This window comes from Falco peregrinus, chromosome 6 (genome assembly GCF_023634155.1).
Source record: "Falco peregrinus isolate bFalPer1 chromosome 6, bFalPer1.pri, whole genome shotgun sequence".
Taxonomy (NCBI): domain Eukaryota; kingdom Metazoa; phylum Chordata; class Aves; order Falconiformes; family Falconidae; genus Falco; species Falco peregrinus.
In genome coordinates, this window is record NC_073726.1 from 90,439,432 (window position 1) to 90,462,314 (window position 22,883).

Consider the following 22,883-nt stretch of genomic DNA (forward strand, 5'->3'; position numbering starts at 1 on the left):
ACCCCAGCCAAGCTGCATCCTCACCTCGCCCCAAACCAACTGGCAGCAGGACCCATCTCTTGAACTGACCCCAGCCAAGCTGCATCCTCACCTCGCCCCAAACCAACTGGCAGCAGGACTTGGGCGCTGCTGGGGATTACCTTCTCCTCCAGCCTCAAAGGACCTTGGCTGCTGTTAGAAACTCCTTGTCAAACCCCTCCACTTTGCTGACTGCTGAGAGCGGAGCCCGCAGCACACCGTGGTACACCACCACATGCTCTCAACCCTCCTCCAGCAAGTCACCACGGATCAGCGGCCGCTGCAAAGGGAAGAGACACTCGGACATGGCATGCCATCTCCAGACCGTAACCAAGGGTGCAGATGGCCCTGCCCACCTTCAGTGCAGCACTAGGACTAACTTCCTTCCGGTCATTTTGTGAAATGGTTGGCAACTGCAACTCACAACCTTAGCGCAGGGGAAAAGGTGCCTACATTCAGCTCTAACTGTCTTGAACACATAAGGTAGCCCATCCCAGCAGGAAACATACAGCTCTACTTCATGAAGAACACTTCCAAGGCATCGACATAATGCTCCCTGTTAGATACATACAATTTTGCATGAGCCTGAAGTGTCAATCTGACATTCTGAGCATCTGCTTCGGGCATCTGTGTAACTCACGTTTCATTTGCACTCTTCTCATTGCATTAGTGCTAAAGCAGAGAAGTTTGAGAGCCAAGATTTGCTCCTTGAGATTAGAAGACAGGCAACAAACATCAGGAAGATGTTGGACATTTGGAGAGACTTCTGCACTAGGAGGAGATTACAGCACCAGAGGCAGAGAGGTGGTGGGCTCTTCGTCCCTGGAAGTTTCTAAGACTCAGCTTGAAAAACCCACAGCGACCTGGACTCGTGCTGGCAACAGTCCTGCTTAAATGAAGAGGTTGGAGTGGAGACCACCCGAAGCTCCTTTGAACAAGCACTTCCAGTTTCCAAATATAAGAAAGGTACTAAAAAGGCCCAGAAAAGGGTATCTTACATTAGTTAACAAAAAGAGGCAAGAATATTCTCAGCCTGGTTATTACAGGCAAGGTCACTGCATTCCTCAGTATTTTGTTATTTGAAATGGGGCTGCTGCATATTTGAGAGGTTTTTCATTACAAATGAAGTTGAACAGTTTCTGAAACAGTTCCTGCTGAAGTTTATATCAACCAATTCTTGTTTCCCACCGTCCTATTTTCAAACACACCACATTTCTGCACTGACAACTGCTAATTGCACGGCAGGATCCAAAACATTTTGGCAATAGATCACAAAAACTCCTCAGGATGTAGGAGGAAACATGGGATTACACAAGAAATGGGAACACATTAGCCAGTTAACATGATCAGAAAATTAACATTCAAAAACTCATTTACAGGTTTAGTGTATTAAGAGGGAAACAATTCAAGAAGTTTAGAAGTGTTGTTTCGTATTGCTGGAAAACTACCACGACACCGTTTTTCTCCTGTTCGTATATTTATCTTGCTTGTGAGTTACTCCTGCCTTTAAACCACGGAGCAGATTTCTGCAACACTACAGCAGAAGTAAATGGGTCGGGTGTGTAACACACGCTGGTCTGTCACAAGTGGGCCCCAAAAGCCAAGAGCTCCAGCATTCCCTTTGGAAGTCTTGCCCACTCCCAGCACAGGTCACCTCCCATCTACTCCCTGACCACGTCTAACCCCGTTTTTAACGTTTATAATTCTGCCAGGGTTCTGCCCGCGGCAACAGCGGAATTGAGACATCGGCAAATAATGGACAGACAACTGTAGAAATAACATTTTTGGTTTAGTGTTTGCGATTTGTTTTACAGCTCATAATGAAATACTGTTAAAAGATATTCTACATTTATACATTTCTAGTAAAATACACTTTTAAAAACATAAGGCACTTTAAGACGGCCTAAAACAAATGCTCATGATAAAAATTCACCCAAAGGGCTGGATGAGAATCCTTTCTAGCCTTAACGTTCAGGTCAGTAAAAGATCAATCCTCTAGTCAGGCAGGCAAATGAAATAATCAATAGAGAGGTTTCCAAGACAGAGTTATTGCTGCATTAGTGTGCATTCTGAAGTAGTCTATTTGAAGTACCTTCAGTTGGGGAGGGAGGGCATAGTGTGAATAAGATGCATTAAAATGTTCTTTGAACTGGGTAACAAAGACACATCGCAGGGATTAAGTTTCATTACTTTCATTGGATTAAATTCCTTCCATTCATTATTGCCAACAAGAGCAAGGAACAAAAAGGAGCTGGTTCTCCCCTCCCTCCCCCCCACTCCCATTATAATTCAACACAAGGTTTCAAAGACTTAAAATGACCAGGACAGAAGCCCATGAAAAACTGCATCTGGCCACTTCAGAGTATGTTTAAATATTCATTACTGACTTCCTCAAGTCTCACCTCCTATTAAAGAAAGAGAAACATAAAAGAATTGGCAACTGTGTCAGTTGCTTCCAGTCACATTGATATTTTGCTTCTTTCTAAGGTGACCCCTGAGCACCTGCATGCAGCCAGCCCCGCAGCGGCGGCAGGGCAGGGGATGAAGGGCAGGGGATGAATGCGGGCAGCGCCCCGGCCCTGCGGGGAGGAAGGAATGAGCAACTCTGCTTCACACACTTGTGTCTCAGCTCAAGAACAGTTTCAAAAGCCAGACGTGCTGGGCTGCTGTAGCAACAAGGGGACTGATACCAAAACACTGACTGAAGGCTTCACTCCCAGATGCATCTGTAGGAACTGAAACCCACTATTTAAAGCTGACAAAGAGAGCCGTAATGCTGGCAAACCCACCGTCTGCTTCTCAGGGCCCCTGAGAAGGGGGTGGTAGGAACTAATCCCTACCACCTAGCCGTGTATTTTCAAGTTGTGTCTTACCTATAATATTGCCCAGTACATTTTCCAGTCTTTGGGGGCTAACAATTGCTGAACAAGCTGACTCTCAGGGGCTCAGTACGTTAGGCACTACAGGACAAACCTGCATCCCTGGTCCTCTCAAATACATCTCAGAGGGGAAAAAAAACCCCAACCCCAACCAACCAATCAACCATTGATTGGTTTTTCTTACAAGTCCTTGATTGTTTTACATCCTGACTTACTTGAATTGCACTTTAAAGCCCAGCAGCAAAAAGAAAACTTGGTAGCTACATTTGGGAATATATATATATTTAAGAGATGTTTTATCAAGTCTAAAAATGCGTAGAGATATCAACCGCGTAAGCTGTCAAGTTTTGACCTGGCTACAGTGAAGAAGCTGTGGAAAAAGGTTAGCCTGTTAGCCCTCTGAGAATAAGGGCAGAAATGGGATGCCTGTTCAGTTAGGAAAGAAAATACAGTTAAGGATCAAGCCAGATTAGAAGCAGCCACCACCGGTCCTAACCCGTCACACACAGAAGTGCTGGTGTGCCAACAGGAACCGTGGTGAAATCTAACTTTGTGAAGTGTAAAAAAAACCAACACATGACCTCCAGAGAGCTGCTGCTAAAGAGAGGGACGGAGGAGGTGGTACCTCATGGCCCTGAGCTCAGAAGATCTTGAGATCTCAGCTGGTGTGGCTCACTTCCCCTGGCAGAAGAGCCAAGTTCTAGATCACACAGTCGCTAATGTTACATCAGCAGCTCGCTGGAAATCGGGGCTCTGCAATCAGTTTACTGTCCTCCAGCGCTGGTATGACAATATTCACTTGGGGCAGGAAGCATCATCTGAGAGAGGAGATGAAGAACAAAGTACAGGCCACCCTCTGATCCCAGTTTACCCAACAGCATGCAGGTTTCTCACAAAATCTATAGGTTGTTCTTCCCAAGCAAACCTCACGGGATCTGCTAAAGTGACATCCAGTTGCTTTGCACATATACCTTACTGTGTCTTAAAAATAGACTATAAAAAAAGTTATTTGGAAAGGCACAGAGCACGTGCAATTTAGGTCCCTGCAGATCTGTGCATGTGGGAAATCTTTGTACTAAGTTGCAATGATTAATAACGGACAGGGTGCTATTTTACAAACAGATAATTTCTTTCAAATTCCAGTTCTCTCCAAAGGAAACTGGGGAATGAGCAGTGCTGTCAAGGAGATGCAAGGCAAGAAGATCAACCTGCGCACCATGACAGACTGGAATGTGCAAAGTTTCACAGACCTCGTTCTTCAGGTCACATGAAAGGAAACACTGTAGTCTACTACTACTAACAAAAATAATCACTAAATCTAGTTACAATGAGTAGAATTATCAAAGTGCTTTAATATATAAAGTGTCAAATGTAATTAAACAGGACCATTAACACAGAGCTGCCATAAGACATTCAAATAGGTACCTGTGTTTTCTGAATGCCGGAGCAGAGCACAGGCTTTTAATTTCCCTTGTAGGGCCAAAGTGGGTTAAGAAAAGTTTTTCTCATTCCTTTAGCTTCTTAACCCAATGTATTTGCTCCTGCTCATGCATTCAAAGGCACAGCTGGATTTGCTTTATCTGAAACTGCATCAAAAGGACTGTCTGCCATGAAATATTGATAAAGGGGCAGCTCTCGCTGAGCCAAACACAACAGCCCCTTAAAGTACATTTACAGATATATGTCATTTTATAATGCTAACCTTTATAAGCTATTTCTTAATACTTCAAAATTCGGAGCTGGTTTCTGCAGCTTTCCTCTAAACACAGTTTAAGATAACTGAATGTGTTATTTCGGCAACCCAACAGACTGACAAAGCTATTGTAACTAGAGCAAATGCAAACAAATAAATAAGGAAGAGGTTTCAAAACCACCTTGTGCAAGACACTCAGACAACGCACCTTAGCCTCCCTACCAGCTTTAACTCTCAAGTTACGAAAAAGAAAAAACACCAACAAACAAAACATTCACCCCAGCACTTCTCTCCATACTTCCAATTCATTAAGCTGCTGCCAGCTTCAAGCAGATGACCCTAAAGATGGAAAGTAATTCTGCGCCAAGCACAGCAGGGCTGGCGGCAGCCGGGGGACATGGCTGTTCAGAAACAAGCAATGTCAGTCAAGACCCTTCCTGCAATTCACAGATAAAAAAGCAAATTTGCTCCAGTAAACTGAGACTCAAAACCATGACGCAGAGCATCACATCTGGACCCTTGCGCAGGTGTGTACAGCCACAAGTCTGGAGTAATACTGAGTCTCAACAGAACAACTTGTCTGTTTTCTGAAGGCACCATAAAGACAGCAACACTCCAGGTGTGATGGGAAGAGGCAGAGGGAGGAAAAATAACAAATACAGTTAGGAGGAAACACTAAGAGCAGCTTGGTATAACAAGGAAGAAAAAAAGGTGGCTCGGTTCTACCACGGCTGTAACATCTGTGACAGCACAGACACACTACACCTCTAGGCGAAGGAAGAGTAGCCAGAGTTTGGAAAAAATCTCCTCCTGAACAGAAAAAAAAAAATAATTTTGTAGTGGATGGGTGTAAAATCTGTAACTGAAATCAAAGGAGACAGCAAAAAATCAAAACGCTATATAAAACATTGGGGTCCGTACGTACTCACATGGCATCATTAGCCTGTTTCTGATCTACCACAGTGTTAAGAGAGCTGGACAGTCTCCTTTGCGCTGCAGGAGGACTGAAATCCAGCAAAGTGTCACGTATGAAAATTCTTCTCAATCCGCCAGTGAGAACAAATCCCCCTCCCCAGCGCACAGGAGGGAGAGGGGGTGTCTCCCAGACAGGAGATGTTTCTAACAACCCCAGGCACCCTAAAGGCAGCATGCCACCGAGTTAGTTCCCTAAGCAGCTGCGCCCAGCAGGTCTAGGCTGGCTAAGATGTTCTGCCCCTTACATCGACTTGAGAACAGTTTCTCGTGAGCCCTTCAGGCCAGAGGCTCGGGCTTCGTTTTTCCATTATTGCTTTTCAAACATGTTTTCCTTCCCGTCTTCCCCTCCCGCTCCCTCTTATCCCAGAAGGACTTTCTGCATCCTGCGCGCAGCGACGCTGGCTTCGTCCTCAGAGTCGGACTCGCTCTGGGAAGTAGAGCTCTGGGAGGCAGAGCTGCAGGGAGAGGAGCACTCTGGGGAGCACAGGTAGTGCATCAGAGGCAGGCGATACTTCCCGCAGAAGTCAACGAACTTGATTTGTCTGACGCAGCTGTCAAAGTAGACACCTGTAAGGGCAGAGGCAACGGGAACAACACGTGAGACCCCACGCAGAGGAAGCCATAAATCCTGCAAGGTTGTGGCTGCTGGCGCAAACGCCTCGAATTAGGATTTAGTTGACACCACTCCAGACGCAGAAGCACAAGGGATGCTGGAGGAAAAGGAGGGACCGGGACACCTGTGGAAATGTGGATTTTCTTTTCTTATTAAGAAAAAACCCAAACTGTAAAACTGTATCTGGGAGGCGATTCAGAATGGCACATTCTGCGTGAAAAGACACAGGGCAGCTACTTCCAAAGAATTCAGCAATTTTTTTCTAACCATTTGAAAGAAATCTCACCCAGGCTGGGAATTTGCAAACTTGTTAAATGTCAAATTAATTCATCCACTCTATTTTCAAACTTGTAAAACCTCTTCTACCAGCTAGCAAAACCAGGTTCACAAGTAGACCTTCATAGCTCTACTTTTCTTCTGCTTGAGCGAAGTCACCATGCTGAGCTTGGATGCCACTTTCCATGGCAACAGCGTTGCTGTAACACACAATTACGTTCTCTTCCCGTCACAGCAAGTGATTTTAGACACTGACATTTTCAGAAGTTTCCAGCAGTGTTTTAAGTCCTAGCTGGTCTGGAGTAAACTTTTCTCCTGCAGCACTAGAGCAACACCGCAGTACCGTCCTAGCTCATAAGGAAAAGCGAGAAAGAGCAAACCCAATCCACTGTTAGCCAAGCTGTGCAAAACTCTAAAAAAGGAAACATTTCTCTCCCTTACAACACAAGTTCCAGCCCTTCCGTCTTAGCTTATGGAGCATGCTTTGATATTGTCCTGTGAGGAGATAAGATAACAGCCTGCATTATGACTGCAGGGTAGATACTAATTAACGATTTTTTTTCCTTAATCTTCTGAAGGCTAAATGAGCAGATCATTTACTCTGGATAAAGATTAAACATTAAGCCAAATTAGGCCCAAGCATTCTAGGCTTTTCTATGAAGTCCTCTCCTTCCAGGAACTACATGTTGTTAGTCCCAAGCAAGAGCTAAACAAATTACTCTTGGTAACTGCCACACACTACAGTCTCTCTCCTCTTTTCCACCCAGAAATGAAGCTTGCTGTTCAGCAAGAGAGCTTGCAAAAGTTCTGTCCATTGCTCAGTCTGAGCTATTTCAGGGCAAATGGATTGGAAACTTCAGACCACAAGGGCGGAGAGGAGTGCTGGGATGAGCTGCGAAGGCTCCGACGGAAACACCGTCTTACCTTCCCATGCAAACACAGTAAACCAGCACTACAGTGCTGAGTATCGCTCCCAAGTGAACACGGGTCCCTAAGGACAAGTTTGCAGGTGGCCCGGAGCTGATGAAATACAACTCTAATTTGGGTGCAACACCACACCTAACCCGACTGAGCTACTAAAGCCACGGCCAGTCAGAGGGAAGAAAACCCAGCAGGTGAAAGCAGGAAGCAGGGCAGCGAAGGTGAACTTACCCCCGCATTTAGGGTTGGGACAGTTGCTGGCCAAGCTCAGATACCGGACCAGATTCTCCGGGAGATCGCTGGGAGCGTAGGGAACACTGCGAGTTTTAATTGTGCGTCCAGCCAGTTCCAGAAGGCTTGGGGGATTGTAGGTCAGGTCACGGACAAACCGAACCACCAAGGGGTTCCCACGCAAGCTAAGCTCTTCCAGGTGAACCAGGTTAAGGATCTCTCGAGGAAGGTAAGTCAGCAGGTTATTGTGCAGGCTAAGGGAGCGCAGGGAATGCAGCCTGCAAACAGAGATGGAAACTCAGTCAAGATGTGCAAGCAAAATCATTCCACAACTGCATTACGCACACCTGGTTACTCTCCCCTCTCCCACCAATTTCTTTTTCTTTGGCATTTCTTCTTTTAAAAGCATAAATTTGTGCTAAAAAAGCTGCTGTTACTCTAGCACACACAATGCCCTAGAAAACTTGGCGCAGCTCCAGAATGCCTGTTCAAGAAACACAGTCTTAAATATGCTGCTGTCCCCCTCAGTATTCCCACTCCCACCCCCCAAAAGAGGGTACACAGAACAACAGTACAAAACCTGCGTGCTTTCAGGGGAGATAAGGCTTCCTTGTACCCAGTGCATGCATCAAGAGTGGTTCCACGCAGTACTTTGAATGAAAGTCACCTGATTTTGCTCATGCATTAAAGATGAGCGCCGGTAGGCAACCGGCTCTGGAAAACCCTGTGTTTTCGTTGCTTGCGGCTGCATCGCCTTACGCTGCGATATTACCAGATCTCCAATGTTAAGCAAGGTCAGGCCAGGCTAGCACCGGAACACGTGATAAGCAGGTTTTTGGCTTTTGGAGGAGGTGTTCTCCATCAGGAAGCACAAAGCAATGCTCCAGCACAGCATCCAGGGATGCTCTCAAGCCAGTACAAGTTACAGGACAATTGGACATCGTACATCAAGAACAAAACCACTACACCATCCAATTCCAACTCTGAAACCTCCATGCTGTCATTCAGTCAGTTGCTTTTGGGGTTACAGCTACATACTGAATTCTTCACCTGCCATCTTAGCCAACCCCTCCAGAGTTGGGCATGTCCTTTTTTCCCCTCCTTATGAAACAGATGAAGCAGTAACTTAGCCTCTAGGGCTCTGCTGAGGGATTTTACAAACACTAAAACATTCTGACATCCCAGAGTAAGAAGTGCCAAGCGAACACAGGGGATGGTACAACACAAAACCACACGCAGAAAGGCTTTGGGTGAAAGACAAAACTGACCAAGCATCCATCACCAAGAATGCAATAGCACGGCAGTTTATCTTTTCAGAGTCGCCCAAGTACTTCCCAGGGCTTTCTGTACAAATCTATGAATTCACCTTAAAGTGTACACTCAGTGATATTTTTTTTCTCTGAGTCTTTGATTGAGATTTTCATATTATATATTCACGGTCTGCCTGCAGTGCACCATGCTAAGGATCTTCTTGTTCAAGTCTAGTTACACCAACAAAGCGAAGGACAGATAGGTCCTCCCAGGTGCTCTCATCCACACATGCAGAAGGAAAAGCTCAAAGGGTTAATTACGGCTGGTGGCTGATGACAGTAAATACTCACTGTGCCAGCTGCGGTGGAATGCTCTGGATCTTGTTGTCACACAGAACTAGATAGCTTAGAGAAGGTAGGTTTGCTAGTTCAGGTGGAATTGAAGTAATGAAATTCCCTCCAAGGTAGAGAAACTCTAAACTGAAAAAGAGAAGAGAAAACACATTATTTCATTAAGGTTGTTTCCAGTTTCATTTAACAGTAGATCTTCTCATCTCCTGCATTTTTTAAAGAAAACTTACAGAATACTATGTATGAGATAATTTGCTGGGGGGGGTGAAGCTGAGTTGCACATCAAAATTACAACAGAGCTGCTGTTTCACAACAGATAATGTTGAGATTTACCTCCAGCCTCCTGCAGTCACCATTCTATCTGCCGGCAGGTGCCAGACCACTACATATTCCTACACCAACCCCGCATACAAAGCTCCTGCTGGTATTTCCAAGCAAAAGCAGCCTGTACACAAGGGTCTGCAGCCCTGCTGCAGCCAGTGGGGGTTCTCAGCTTCAGGAGGGGCAAAGCAAGACAGCAGTGGCTCTCCCTGAAAATCCTGGCCCTGCACAAGTGCTAGTCGCTCTTTATGGTATCACTTGACTCCTCGGTGTCTAACTGCAACCTTTCAGCAGAAGTCAGAGGCTGCCAGTCCTGCTTTGATACAGTTCACATGCTGACACCACCACAGCTGCAACAGTGCAGAGCGCACCCGAGCCACACAAGTACATCACACAGTTTCTCAGACACGTTGATTTCACTATACTGAAGTCAAGGAGCCCAAAGCTACCAAAAGCACTGGCTGGGCTTAACTGCAGTTTGGGCCTAAATAAAATGGGGAGAAAAAAAATATAGTATCAAAAATCACTGGATGTCCTGTGGAACTTCCGTGGATGGGAGACAGCAACAAAGAGAGGCACCAGATCCCTTCGGCCAGGTGGAATAGCCAGTATTTGCTGCATCTCTGCCCTCCTAGGAAAAAAATTGGCAAGCACTTTTCTTCAACATAATAGCTTTTGAGTCCCTATTTCAAAGAGTCAGATGTTCCCCACCCCACCCCCTCCACCCCCCGTTCTCAGATGTTGCCTGGAAGAGGAGCAAAGGCAAGTTCAGTTTGGGTACTTCTGGCTGGGAAGAGACACCACTGCTAATCACGGTCCCGATGCTTTTTCCCATGCCTGACGATGGGGTGGATCCCATGGTCCTGTCTGCCCGTGCTGGTTCAAGATCGCCAGCACGCGGTCAGGTTAGCTGCCCAGCTCCAGCCGTGTCCCCCTGCGATCCACCAAGCATTCCCCGCAGCTCAGGGAAAGAGAAGTCACCCAGGCTCCGTCAGCCTTGCTTTAAGAACAGCTTATAACCTCCTTGGAATGGAAGATACCTTCACCCCACTCCAGCAACTGGGAAAGGTATTGGGTACAACCGGCAAAGAAACACAGGACCAAACAACCCAAGGGACACTGTGGTCAATCCAGAGGCAGGTCTGAACCCTAAAACTGTTCCCCAGCACGTGTGGAGCACCGGAGTAGCTCCTCCCTGAGGCTTCCCCTGGGACGGAGCGGAAGACCAGTAGAAAGAGACTAATTCATTCAGTTCCTGCAAGAAACTTGAACCTCAAAGATCCAACGACAGCACCTAATTGGGCTACGGGGGCCACTAACACAGCACAAAGGTCCATCTGCCCAACAGCACGGAACAGAACAACAGACCCCACAACACAACACTCACAGACTTCACTTCCTCCGGAGTCGCCTGCCTTTCTGGAGTACATCAGAGGCAAGCCAAACAACTGAAATCTCACAAAGTGGGCACAAATTAACTGAATTTGACTATATGAAAGGAAGGAACTACCCTTGCTTCAGTTGAGAGATCAAGTGGGACAGCCACGGGAAGGTTACTCTGAACACTCAAGAAAGTACACAGGGAAAACCACCACTACCCCACTGCTCACAGTAGCCTCTTCTATGCAGAGAACCTGTAGGTGAGGAGCAGGGGTAGGAGGAAGGCTGCTGCGCAGAGACCGCATCAAGGGGGATTATTTTTAATTAAATTTTGATCCCCTCACAAAGCCCCAAGTTTTAACCAAAATTCCTCCTTCAGCTTCCATTGTCTCCCAAGGTGGATTTAGGCTGCTCGGCTCTCATTAGGGACTTAACTGCTGACCACACAATTCCTAGGCGTATTTTAACTCCATGCCATTGCTGGAGCCCACACTGAAAACTGTTGGGCAAGGGAATTCTAGTAACGTGGATTTCAATGTTTAAACAAGGTTTAGATGTGTACAAGTTTCCACTTCCTAGGAGAAATGAATAATTAACTCTTCATCCTCTGTGTCTGAAGACAATCATGTCTGTAAAGACACATTGTATAAAAACATATACTACCAGGAGGAGGAGAAGACGGGTGCAAAATACATAGTAAAAAATATTTCTGAGAGTCATTGCGAGGCCTGAAATGTGTAAGTTTACTGTGCAAACTAAGCAGGCAAAAGCACTGCCTACAAACTACTCACAGCTTTCAAATCCATTCTTTGCAAAGTCTGAGTAATAAGAACACTCAGTTATACTAGCTAGGACGTAAAGCTCCACACAACACACAACAAACTGCTTCTAACTAAAAAAAAACTCCACTAAATAAGGGAACTCCTTCACTGGCAGCAAAGGGTTTCTTAAAAATTCTTTTCTTTTTACCGGTCTTCTGAAACACTTTTTTGAGGTCAGCAGACTAACAAGTCCCTGGGCCCAGTCTAGTACAGCAAATTCAGAATTTCCAACATCAATTTAAGATATGAGCTAGACGGTAAATTTATTTAAAAAAGCACAGGGAGGAGGTTTTGAAACTATAAAGAAACTTATTTTAAAGTTGTTCTTACAGCTTCCACTGAAACACGGCTCAGTAGGCAAAAGAGATGTGTAACTCCTGTCCCCAAAATATAATTTGCTAGATCCTAGTGTTGGCTGAGCGAGATGGAAAAAACTAACACCAGTCATTTCTGCATCAAATTGAAGTGTCAAGAATTGCTTGAGCGAAGCGAATCACGACACAGGCAAGGACTTCCACGGGATGCAACCCTTTTGCAAGGAGCGCCAACCACACCACCGGGGCCACAGTCTGTTCCCAGCTCATCTGCTCCCAGCCTGATCCTGTGCCATACCCAGCGCATACGCAGAGGCCATGGCAACGCTGGCTCTCCACATGTCCTACTCGCAGGGCAGTTTGCTGCTCAGTACAAGCAAGAGAGCGCTGAGCTCTGCCCTCCTCACGAAAGAGCCTGCAACAAGGCAATCCACCACGGTTACCGTTTTTTCACCGGAGGACCACAGTAGAGACGGGACGGAGCTCAGCCAATACTTCTAACTAACCTTTCACACCAAGACCCAGTTTTTCTGACAATCATTAATCTGCGTAGTCGTTTGGACAAGCCGGCTAAGGTCTCATGCATCACTGTGTACACAGAGGGAGAGCTGGAATTTTTCTGTACTTTCAAAAGTCAGTCCAGGAACTTGGAAAAAAAAGAAAGATCAGCCAGCCTCAAACAAATGTAAGCTCGGTTCCTATTTTTGAAGGTAGAATAAATTACGTGCTTCCAACCGGCCACACAGGCTCTGGCTGAACAAGTATCAAGGGGCGACAAACACTAGCAAAACCCGTCTTCAGAAAAATTGAAAAAAACCCTCCATTTGACAGAGCAACTAATGGGGGGCGACACTTTCTCTCCTGTTTTTTAGCAATGTTTACAAATGCACTAATAAAAAGCCCGAGGCCCTTTCAGCCTCACAGCCAGCAGGTCCCTCGCTCCGCACAGCCAGGACGAGCTGTGCCAAGGAGCAGCCAGCACGCCAGGTTGTCCTGGCTTCGGCCGGGACAGTTAATTTTCTTCCTAGCAGCTGGTATAGCACCATGTTTTGGCTTTAGGATAAGAGTAATGTTGGTAACGTTGCTAAGCAGGGTTTACACTAGATGAAGGACTTCTCAGCTTCTCACGCACCACCCTACCAGCAAGTAAGCAGGCTGGAGTGGCACAAGAAGCTGGGAGGGGACACAGCCAGGACAGCTGACCCAACCAGACCAAAGGGATATTCCATACCATAGGACATCATGCTCAGTATATAAACTGGGGAGGGGGCTGGGGGGGGAAGCTGCTCAGAGGCTGCTGCTTGGGAACCGGCTGGGCATCGGTCAGCGGGTGAGTAACTGCATTATGCATCACTTGTTTTGTATATGCTAATCCTTTTATCATTTAGTATTATTTCCCCTTCCTTTTCTGCCCTAGTAACTGTCTTTATCTCAACTCACTGATTTTACTCCCCCCTCCCCAATTCTCTCCCCCATCCCACGGAGGGAATGATCAAGCAGCTGCGTGATGTTTAGCTACTGGCTGGGGTTAAACCACAACACAAGCCCCTCGTGTGTCACTCCTCTCTGGCAGGGGATTTCACACCACCGGGTTGCAGGGTGGCAGTGAAAATCCTGTTAGAGTGGGGAAATGCCCGAACATGAATCGATTCAGGTTGCGGCAGCAAAGTTTAACGTGCCAAGAGACCGTACATTTCTGCTTGAGTATGTCCTTAAGGTTTCCAGGTCATCGTATACCACAAAACAAATCAAAAAGCCCCAAAACACCCAGTAAATAAGAGCCCACTCTACACACTCGAGGTATTTTTTTATACCCTATCAATTACCACGCTTTCATAGTCGTGTTTCAAGGGGAGAATGTCTCCTGGCATGGAAGATACTCAAATTTTAAATCCACCCTCTTTCCCCACAGATGCTTCTTTGGGTAAAATTTAACAGCTGACATCAAACAGATGCATCTAAATAGGTAATCTAAAAAGAAACAACAGAGCCTGAAATAGCTCCAGGTCTTTTTAAGATAAACTTTTTAGCAAGAAATTTCCAGGGCAGTTTTGAGGCTCATGCAAGGCAGGAATTTAAAAGCAGCCCACAGTACACTCCTGTTAACCCTGTTCTGCAATTTGTTAATTCCTGAGAGAACTGCATAGCCTTTGCTGACACGCAAATTTAAGATCAAACAGTTGTCTGAAAACTATTTGCAAAACGTTTGAAGAGGGGAAGAAAAAGGGAGGCAGCAAGCAGATTTCCTAATGCTGTATCTTTATCAAAGCTTCCCTTGCCATTTTTCCCACACTGTAACAGCCCTTCTTAAGCGTATGCTTGTCTAACACGCTTAATACTACCCACAAATAAAAGCAAATACTCTGGTTTTCATGGCACCTAAGCCTCTACACAAAACTTGGATGAATCCAGTTAGGCGTTTGAGGCCTTTGATCCCAGCCCTTGCACAACTGGGCTTTACTAGAGGGATCCAAGCAAGAAGGAAAGAAGCATGCATGGCAGACACCTGGGAAGAGCCTGGCTCTTTTCCAAGCTCTTTCCACCTGCTCCTGGTGCTCTACTGAGCATGAGAGTATTCACTGGAAGAGTCAGACTAAACCTGAAATTCACGTCTGGAGATTCAAGGTATTAACTTCATTTCACTAAGCTCTTGAGAATTTTTCTCTTTATGGGACACTTGCAGGCGTGCATGCTGACGAGGGCAATCCACACACCCTTAAGTCAAAAGCCACAGTTGGACAGTAAGCATCAGAGCTGTGTTTTACCAGACTTGCCAAACAGATTTCATCCAGAACGGGGACAAGTAGACAACCACATTTCCAGCTCACCAGCCATAACACACATTGTCCCTCAGCGCATCCCCAGCTGGATCAGCAGAGGAAGGACAGACCCAGCCAGCGCAGCGGTGGGATGCCTACGCAGATCACAGTTCAGGAGCTGCTGGGGGCTGTGAATTGAGTCTGAGAGAGACAGGCTGCCTATAACATCTCACGCCAAAAACTCAGCAAGGTCAGTGTCGGAGGGAGAACTACAGAAAAGATGACACTTCGGTCTACCTACGCTAAGCTCATCTTTTATCTGGTATCAAACAGGAAAGCAATGCAAAGAGAGCTGCTCTCACCTACCTGGTGCATTTCCTACTCGACATTCACAGCAACAGCCAACGCTGCAATTGAGGTCTTGCACTGTGCTGACACTGCTAGCTGCCTGAACCGGGGGCGGCAGGCTTACCGAAGGAGCTGGCACAGCCTCAACATAACAAAAGCCTTCAGCAGGGCCCACACTTACCTTTCTCAGAAACATGAGGCTGTTGCTGGTCACCACAGACACCTATGGTGGAACTGGAAGGAAAGAGAGTTGCATTTTCCTAATGGAAAACATGAATCAAAGGCTATTGATCCTTGGTGCCAGCATGCTATGATCAGCATCATCCTGCTGCCATCACCAGAGCAATCATGATCATCCACCGATGAAGCAGTGCGAAGAAGTCTGAAGCAGCAGGACATCTATCTATGGGTGGTACTTCTACAACAGCCTAGGAGGTAACTGATAATCAGGCGAAAGGCACTCACTTTCCCCGCAGGATCCTGCACTGCACACAAAGATTTGTGTGGGCAAGGATGGGGCAGATGGCCGAAGCTGGAAGGAGTAAGACAAGACAGCAGCAGGACCGGTTGTGGTTTTTAATTGCTTTTTATTAGCTTGCCAGATCACCAGGAACATGCTAGGGAAAAGTTTTTGCACAGAACGTCTGACCCCAGATTTCTGAGAAGTTGAAGATTTATTATCTTCATGTGAGTAACACCGCACGGCACACGTGTCTCATTCCAGGGCCTTTGCCTCTGTAGCTGCCAGCGTGTTCCTTCTCCTTTGGCATATCAGACCCATCAGCTTTCTAGTCCTTCAGCTTCACCATGCAGGTTCCTTACCTGCTGCAGGAGTTACCTGGCCTTCGCTAAAACCAACATGCTACCCCTTCAGAAACTACAACAGGAAACTACAGGGTGCAGAGGAAAGACTTAACTGCTTAGTTATCAAGAATTTTTTAAAAGTTTCACGAGAGCTCAGACCTTCCCTGGAAACATAAGTAGTATTTCTAGATCTCTGCAGCTCTGCTTTGCTCTATAATCAGTGACTGGAGGAAATGGGAAGCTGCCAGGGTCACAGGAAGAAGAGCACTGCTGGCCTCAGGAGCTCAAGTACCAGCAGGAGGAACGTGTCCTATCAAAGTGCTGCTTGCATTCATTCCTCTGTGGCCTCAGAGATCATACAACATGAAAAAAATGTTTTTCATGGGAGGTTGCATCTGGAAAAAGGCTCAGAGTCTTGGCTTGCCAGCAACAGCGAGATGGACCCTTGCGGCTCGAGCTGCGAGGTTAACAGAAGCCCCAACACCTACACCAGATGCCGCCTCCCAGCCCAGAGTGCAGAAGCGAATGGGGAGGTCTCCGTGTTGCCCTGCCACAGCAGCTGGCTCTGCTCTGTCCTCACTCAGGCTCGTTTTACCCACTTCAACACCACGCACACTCACACTGCAGACACCCCTCTTGCTGGCAGGCGAGAGGAGGATCTAGCAACAGTTTCTCTACACATTCACTATCTTTTTGGCAAGTGTGTTGGGTCACTGGTTATCTGGCTCCCACTGAGTAGATTCAGGATTCCCTCTGAAGGAACATTAGATTATAAAGCATTGTTTTCTCCCAGCTCTGGCAAGCAAGTGTGCCACTTCCTTTGGTTACTTGAGCAGTCCCGGATACAGAAGGGTCACTGATGGCACAGTGGTAAAGAAGTTGACAATCCTGGTGGAGCACCAATTCGCTATCTTGAGCTAAAGTTCAATTATATTATGGTGACACATTAGCAGAAGTTCAATGAGTTAGCAGTAATTACGCGGGCAGCAGACACAAGCTGGGTCTAGTCTCGTTTTTCTACCTGACACATCACTTTGTAATGATAACCAGACAGTTCAATAGTCTTGTCCCCATTCACCTTCTCAGAATTCTGGGGTTCAAGCATGACCAGCCCAAGAAAAGCTGCAGGACAGGACAAACCGAAGCCCTTCTTCAGGACAGGCCAGAGGAACAAAGCAGAATAACCATGCACCAGGAATTTGACAGGGGTACAGCACGGAGCATAGCCCACTGGGGCATCATGTGCAGTGCTATGCAGCCTGATTATCTTCCCGAGGTCAGCAGTGTAACAAAAAGCAGGGCTGAGGTTTGTTTTCTTGGGGAAAAAAGGAAAAAAAAAAAAATCACAACCACAGATGACAGCGTGTAAGCAGCAGCAGGGAGCCTCTGCCTCAGAGGTGGCAGCAACAACCAGATCCCAACCACATCCTGGATGCTACCAGGCATGCCACAGAGGCAACATGCATCATCTCCCACACAACTGTCCTCCTCCATCAGCCTCCTCTCCTTTGAAGTTGGTGCCGCTGTCCTCATTTCCCTCATTATCCCTGAAGCGACGGCTACTGAACAGAGAGAAAACTGAGGTTCCTCCTTCCCCTGACAGCCCCAACGCAGGACGCATCCCAACTCTGCCAAGGACATGGGCATTCTCTACCACTCAAAATGCCTCATAGCATCTCTCTAACTTCACTTAACCCACAATTGCTCCAAATCCTCAAGAGGTGCACCTGGGCAAAAGTCACATACCCAACTGTATTTACATTACAGCAGACAAAACCATACCCTACCAGCACTCAAGCAGCTCTGGCACAACCTGCCTACCTCAGGCCGTGGGAGACAGCATCCCACACACAACATCCAGTGCTTCCACTGGATGCAGCTCTGCTGAGCCATCAGGGCAAATCCAGCTATTTAGGGTCAAGGTTGCTGGAATTTGCGTAAGAGGCTGCCTCAGGTGAGTCCTTTGGCAAAGAGCTGGAGCAAAGAGAGTTCAGACCCAAAGCCTTAGCACAGAGCCATGCAGGGGCTAGTCTGCGGCATGAGAAACCAGCAGGACTCACCAAAGTGCCTGCATGTAACACACAAGTCGGAACACGGCCTCCAGCTTGCCCAGGAGGAGGCCAGGCCTCAGATGTACCTACCCCAGGTCAACGTGGGCAGTCAATACCCAGTCCTACCAAGCATTGGTGGGGTGGGAACAGTTGGTAGGAACTGCCGTGATTCAGCCATGGGTTTCCATGCCATGGGCCTGCGGTTGTTTGGCCCAGCCCCGGAGCCACATGTACCACCGCATCCGAGCGGCCCAGGGATCAACGCTTCAGAAGGCCTGTCAGCTGATCTGCCGGATCTACATGAGCCAGAGGGGTGGAGAGAAACACAACACCCCCCACCCCCACCCCCCCCAATGCCAGCAAGCACCCAGATGAGACTGGAGCTGTATCAGAAAGGCCCTATTGTCTGCACGAGCCACAGCCAGGTCTCTGTTTCCCCGTGCAGCCCACCGCACAGCCACCAGCTGCAAGAGACCGGGGGTTTTATTTTGCTCTCGCCTAGAGATCTGCATTAGAGCAGAGCCATGGGGTGCCTGCTGTGCGTCAATGCTCCTACCAACCGTGCCATCGTTCTGAGGAGCCTCCCCTCACCAAGGCAGCCGGCGGACTGGGAAATCCCAAGCAAGCCGCCCATTGTGCCCACTGTCCGCCTGGCCAGCGGCTCCAGTGGTTGGCAACTGAGCCTGGCCAAGGGGAAGAGCCACGTTAGCGGCTGCAGTGCCTGGAGACAGCTGAGGCTGGGCAAAACTCACTCCCCGAGTGGGAGCGAGGTGCAAGGCGTGCTGCCGGCGGTGGCCAGAAAATCCGGTTGGGTTTACCTGGCAGCCGCGGGGCTTCCCTCACCCCCCACCCCCGCCGGGCAACGGCCCAGGCCCGGCCCCGGGGGCGCGGGAGGCCCGTCCCGCCCGGCGCCCTGCCCTCACCTGCGGAGCTCCTGGATGTCGGGCGGGATGCCGTGGAGGCGGTTGCCGCCGAGGCTGAGGCTCTGCAGCCCGCGGAGCCCCAGCAGGGCGGGCGGCACCTCTGCGAAGCGGTTCCCGCTGAGGTTGAGGACGCGGAGGGAGCGGCCGAGCGGGGCCTGCCCCAGCCCCTTGGGCAGCGAGCCGGGCCCGCCCAGCCGGTTGTTCTTGGCCAGGAGCGTGTGGAGACGCGGCAAGGCCAGCAGCTCGGCGCCCAGCTCCGCCAGCCCCGTCCCGCTCACGTCCAGCACCTCCAGCGCCGGGAACCACTGCGACAGCCCGGCGGGCAGCGGGCCCGACAGCCGCCGCGGCGACAGCACCAGCCGCCGCGCCTCCGCGCTGCGCCGCGCCGCCAGCTCGGCCGCCAGCTCCGCCTCGGCCGCCTCCTCCTCGCCCTCCGCCGCCGGGCCGCGCCGCTCCAGCTCCAGCTCCGGCTCCGGCTGCGGGGCCGCGCCGCCCGCCGCCGCCATCCCGCCCGCACCGCCCGCCGTCCCCGCGCGCCGCCGCCGCCCCTGCGTCACCCCGGGGTCTCCCACGCCTCGCCCCGCCCCGCCCCGCCCCGGAATCTGAATAGCTCCGCCGCCGCCCTCACCCACCCCGCGGCCCTACGGTGCTATGCTCGATCCCGGGCGCGCCGCCCGCTGAGGAGAGAGCGGCCCCCGCGGCTGCAGAGGGGTGAGAGATCTTTATGCAGGTTGCGGGGCGCCCGCGGGCGGGCGGCAGGAAGAGAGGGAGCCTCGTCGCGGCCCCGGAACGCGCATGCGAGGAAGGTGCGGAGGCGGGGCGGCCGGCGGCCGCGTCTGTGGAGATGTGCAGGCTTGGCCGGCACCCCCGGCGGCCGGTTAGTGACCCCGTGGGACCGGTACTCGGCCTCCGGGCTACCGTTACAGCGCGCTGCCGGCGGGCCTGGCTCAGCCGGGCTGCTGGAGAACCGCTGGGTGCCCGCGGGGGGCTTGGAAATGGCACCTGCTCCCTTCACAGGCTCTTACGCCAGGCTCACTGGAGCCGGATACTAAAGCTCTTGACTCTTTCTGACTGAAAAATTAAAACCACAGCCTTCCTCCTCGCCTTTTCAGTCACCCTCAGGCCCCGAGGGAAAGGCACCGGCAGTCCCCTGTATGGCACAAGGCCTTTGTGGCAGCTGCTGGTGGCGGAGCCCGGCCTGTGGCGTCCCGGCCTGTGGCGTCCCGGTCTGTGGCGTCCCGGCCTGTGGTCACCCGGCCTGTGGTGTGCCGGCCTGTGACATCCTGGCCTTGTGGCCACGGTGTGTCTGCTTCAGTCCCTGCGGACCTGCTGCTGGAGGAGCCCAGCAGAGGTGCCCCCCAGAAGTACCTGGGTGTATCTCCTTGCCTGGATGTGAAAAGACAGTTTTAATCCCGCACCAGGGCATTGGTGGGAGTTAATCTGCTACACCCAAGTCTGTCAGGTGGAGAGGCCTGGTGCAGGTTACAGCTCGATGTGGAGCTGACCCTGGGTGTACCCACACACGAACAGGCAACTCAAGATTTGTGATTTCAATTCATCGCCCTTTGGACACAGGTTAACAGCGGTGTAATCAGTAATCACCCATTGGAAGAAGCAGCAGCAGCAGCGCGTGATGACAATGAGAAGATTCACAGCCCAAGGGAACTTTTGACCTGACAAAGTGTGGGCTTAAACACTCGTGATATGTAGAGGAACCAAAAAGAAGGGGGCGGCAATTGCCCACCTGCTTAAAGTACTTCGTAGACACAAAAGTCTCTGTCAGAGTGGAAGAAACACAAACAACCCACGGTTGGTTTGCATCAGACAAGAGTTTAAAAACAACACGTGAAGCAGTAACAATGCTGAGTTCAAAGGCGTCCAGAATATTACGGATGAAACCCATGGTCCACTTGTCCTTCCTTTGGTGCTCCTATGAACTTGGGATTTTACCACTACAAATATTTTGAAGTGCTGCCTCCCATTCCTGAGAGCAGGAGTTGTCAGGGCTGCGTTCAGCCTTCGAGCAGGGGTATGCTAGAGTGGGTGGGCATGAACAGGTCACCTGCCATTGGACTTGTTTAATTTGTTTTATAAGTTTATACGGATTTACAGGTGCAATATATAAACATATTTTTTCAATATAATTTTGCCCACTCTGTAAAGGTTGTGCTGTTTCAGCTGGATCAGGACAGTTTGTGGAAGGGTTTATGAAAGCACAGGAGTAAGGTCACCTCGATTTTGCTCTTGTCTTCTGCAGTGCTTTAAGTCTGCGTTCTCCCAAAGTTGTCTCCTATGAACTGGTTCAGTATTTTTCAGGAGCTGAGTCTTATTATAGATCAGTTTGCTCCCATCTTCAGAATTAAAATTAATGAAGACCTTAAAAATGCAGTTCGGAGTCTTGATCAACCACTTAAATAGCCTGTTTCTCAGTTTGAAGCTTAACAGTGCTGCAGAACTGTGAAGCAGTCAAGTGTGCGTAGCTATAGTGCAGCAACTTTCTAATATTCAGATGTGCTTCCCTCCATAAACAGACAGGTTGGAGTTTTTGTCAGGCCTCTGCTAGCAGTGGGCAACAGACTTGGCTTTTCCTCTCTCCCACCCCAACATCATTTTGCTTCAGTAAGCACCCATGATGCACCAGGCAAAGTATTTGTTGTGCCATCTAGCTAAATTCGTGGATGACACTTCCTTTCTTATAAAATCCTTGGAAAGTCTAGCACTAGAAATTAAAGTAATAAAGCAGATGCATTCTGCAGTTGAGCAGTGAACGGGCAGGGAACGCCACAGCTAAGGCTGCATCAGCAGCAGCTGGTACACCCTAAAGGGGCCATTTGGTGTGAAAAGTAACGTGTTAAGAGGCAATGTTTGTGTTGGTTTTTTTTAAACAGCTTTGGAATGAACACACCAAGTGAAACAAAGCAAGGCAGCCTTCTCTTCTGTCGGACTGTCAGTTCCTTAGAAGAACTCACAGTAGCAGAAGTTGCTAAGTCCAATACAGTTACGGGGGACATGAATGGTAAGAAATTATGCTTCTGTTATATGAGACCATTGAAGGCCGTTTCATCATTCAGTTCAGCAAAGGTGACCCTGGCTATTCAGCCTTGTCCAGACCTATGGTAAGGTCATATCAGAAACAGAAGGGACATCAGGAGGGTCACCAGCCTGTTCTCCCACCTTAGGGTAGGGTCAGCTGTACTTGGTCTGGTCCCGATAGTTGTTATTGTAGTCTTTTCTTAAAATCCATACAGGGAGGAAATCTTTGAAATATCAAGGAAGCGTCTTCCAGTTCTTTGCTAACCTGGGCATTCAGAAGCATTCCTTGATGTCTCACCTAGACCTGCCTTGACTGCCACAACTGAAGCTAGCATTCCATCCAGCACAGTGAGATGGGTATGTTCAACTTGGTAGCAGTCTCCACCTAAGACAACCATTCAGAGCCTTCCTCCTTAACTGTGCCTAAGGCTTCTGGTCTGTCCTTGTAAGTCACATTTTCAAGACCTTTAGTTATTATTTTTACTTGCCTCTGGGGTCTTCCCACCTGATCCACCCGTTCCATGAAAGGCACTGCCCAAACCAGAAGGCACGCCAGCTGAGGCTCCCCTGATGCCACATGGGATAGCAATTGCCCCGTATTTGACTGCCTGTGTCCCTCTGAATTCTTCCCATTCTGCAGTGGTTTGCCTTTCTGTCGGCAGCATGACCTTAGTTCATCTTCTGACCACATCACGTGTGGAGAGCTGCTAAGATTTTCTTTCCCAGCAGCACAGACGGAGTGTGTGCCAGGGGAACGAACGGGATACTAAGAGCCTCGGGGAGCAATCTCCTCATTGAAAGCGTGTGGCTGGGAGGCAGGAGTCGCGGCTGCCAGCTGCATCTCTGCCGCTACCTTGCCACAAACCGGAGACAGTTGTGTCTCGCATTTGTCAGGCACATTGAGAACTGCATATAGACATGC

The 22,883-nt window shown here is 49.0% G+C and overlaps 1 protein-coding gene across 1 annotated transcript; it reads right to left on the reverse strand.

Annotated features, from left to right (window-relative positions):
• Positions 1–1,786: 1,786 nt before the first annotated feature.
• Positions 1,787–19,471, reverse strand: LRRC58 (leucine rich repeat containing 58). Its single transcript, XM_055808400.1, has 4 exons — positions 18,929–19,471; positions 9,208–9,336; positions 7,607–7,884; positions 1,787–6,132 (listed from the first exon to the last, which is right to left on the reverse strand). The coding sequence occupies exons 1-4, from the start codon at positions 19,432–19,434 to the stop codon at positions 5,924–5,926; spliced, it is 1,122 nt and encodes a 373-aa protein (XP_055664375.1). The 5' UTR covers positions 19,435–19,471; the 3' UTR covers positions 1,787–5,923.
• Positions 19,472–22,883: the final 3,412 nt, after the last annotated feature.

Excerpts from the sequence above, each read along its gene's own strand:
- LRRC58 (XM_055808400.1), bottom strand. The coding sequence starts at position 19,434 with ATGGCGGCGGCGGGCGGCGCGGCCCCGCAGCCGGAGCCGGAGCTGGAG. Across the intron at positions 9,337-18,928 it reads GACATCCAGGAGCTCCGCAG|TTTAGAGTTTCTCTACCTTG; the intron begins GTGAGGGCAGGG and ends TCTCTTTTTCAG. Across the intron at positions 6,133-7,606 it reads TCCCAACCCTAAATGCGGGG|GTGTCTACTTTGACAGCTGC; the intron begins GTAAGTTCACCT and ends CTGCCCTTACAG.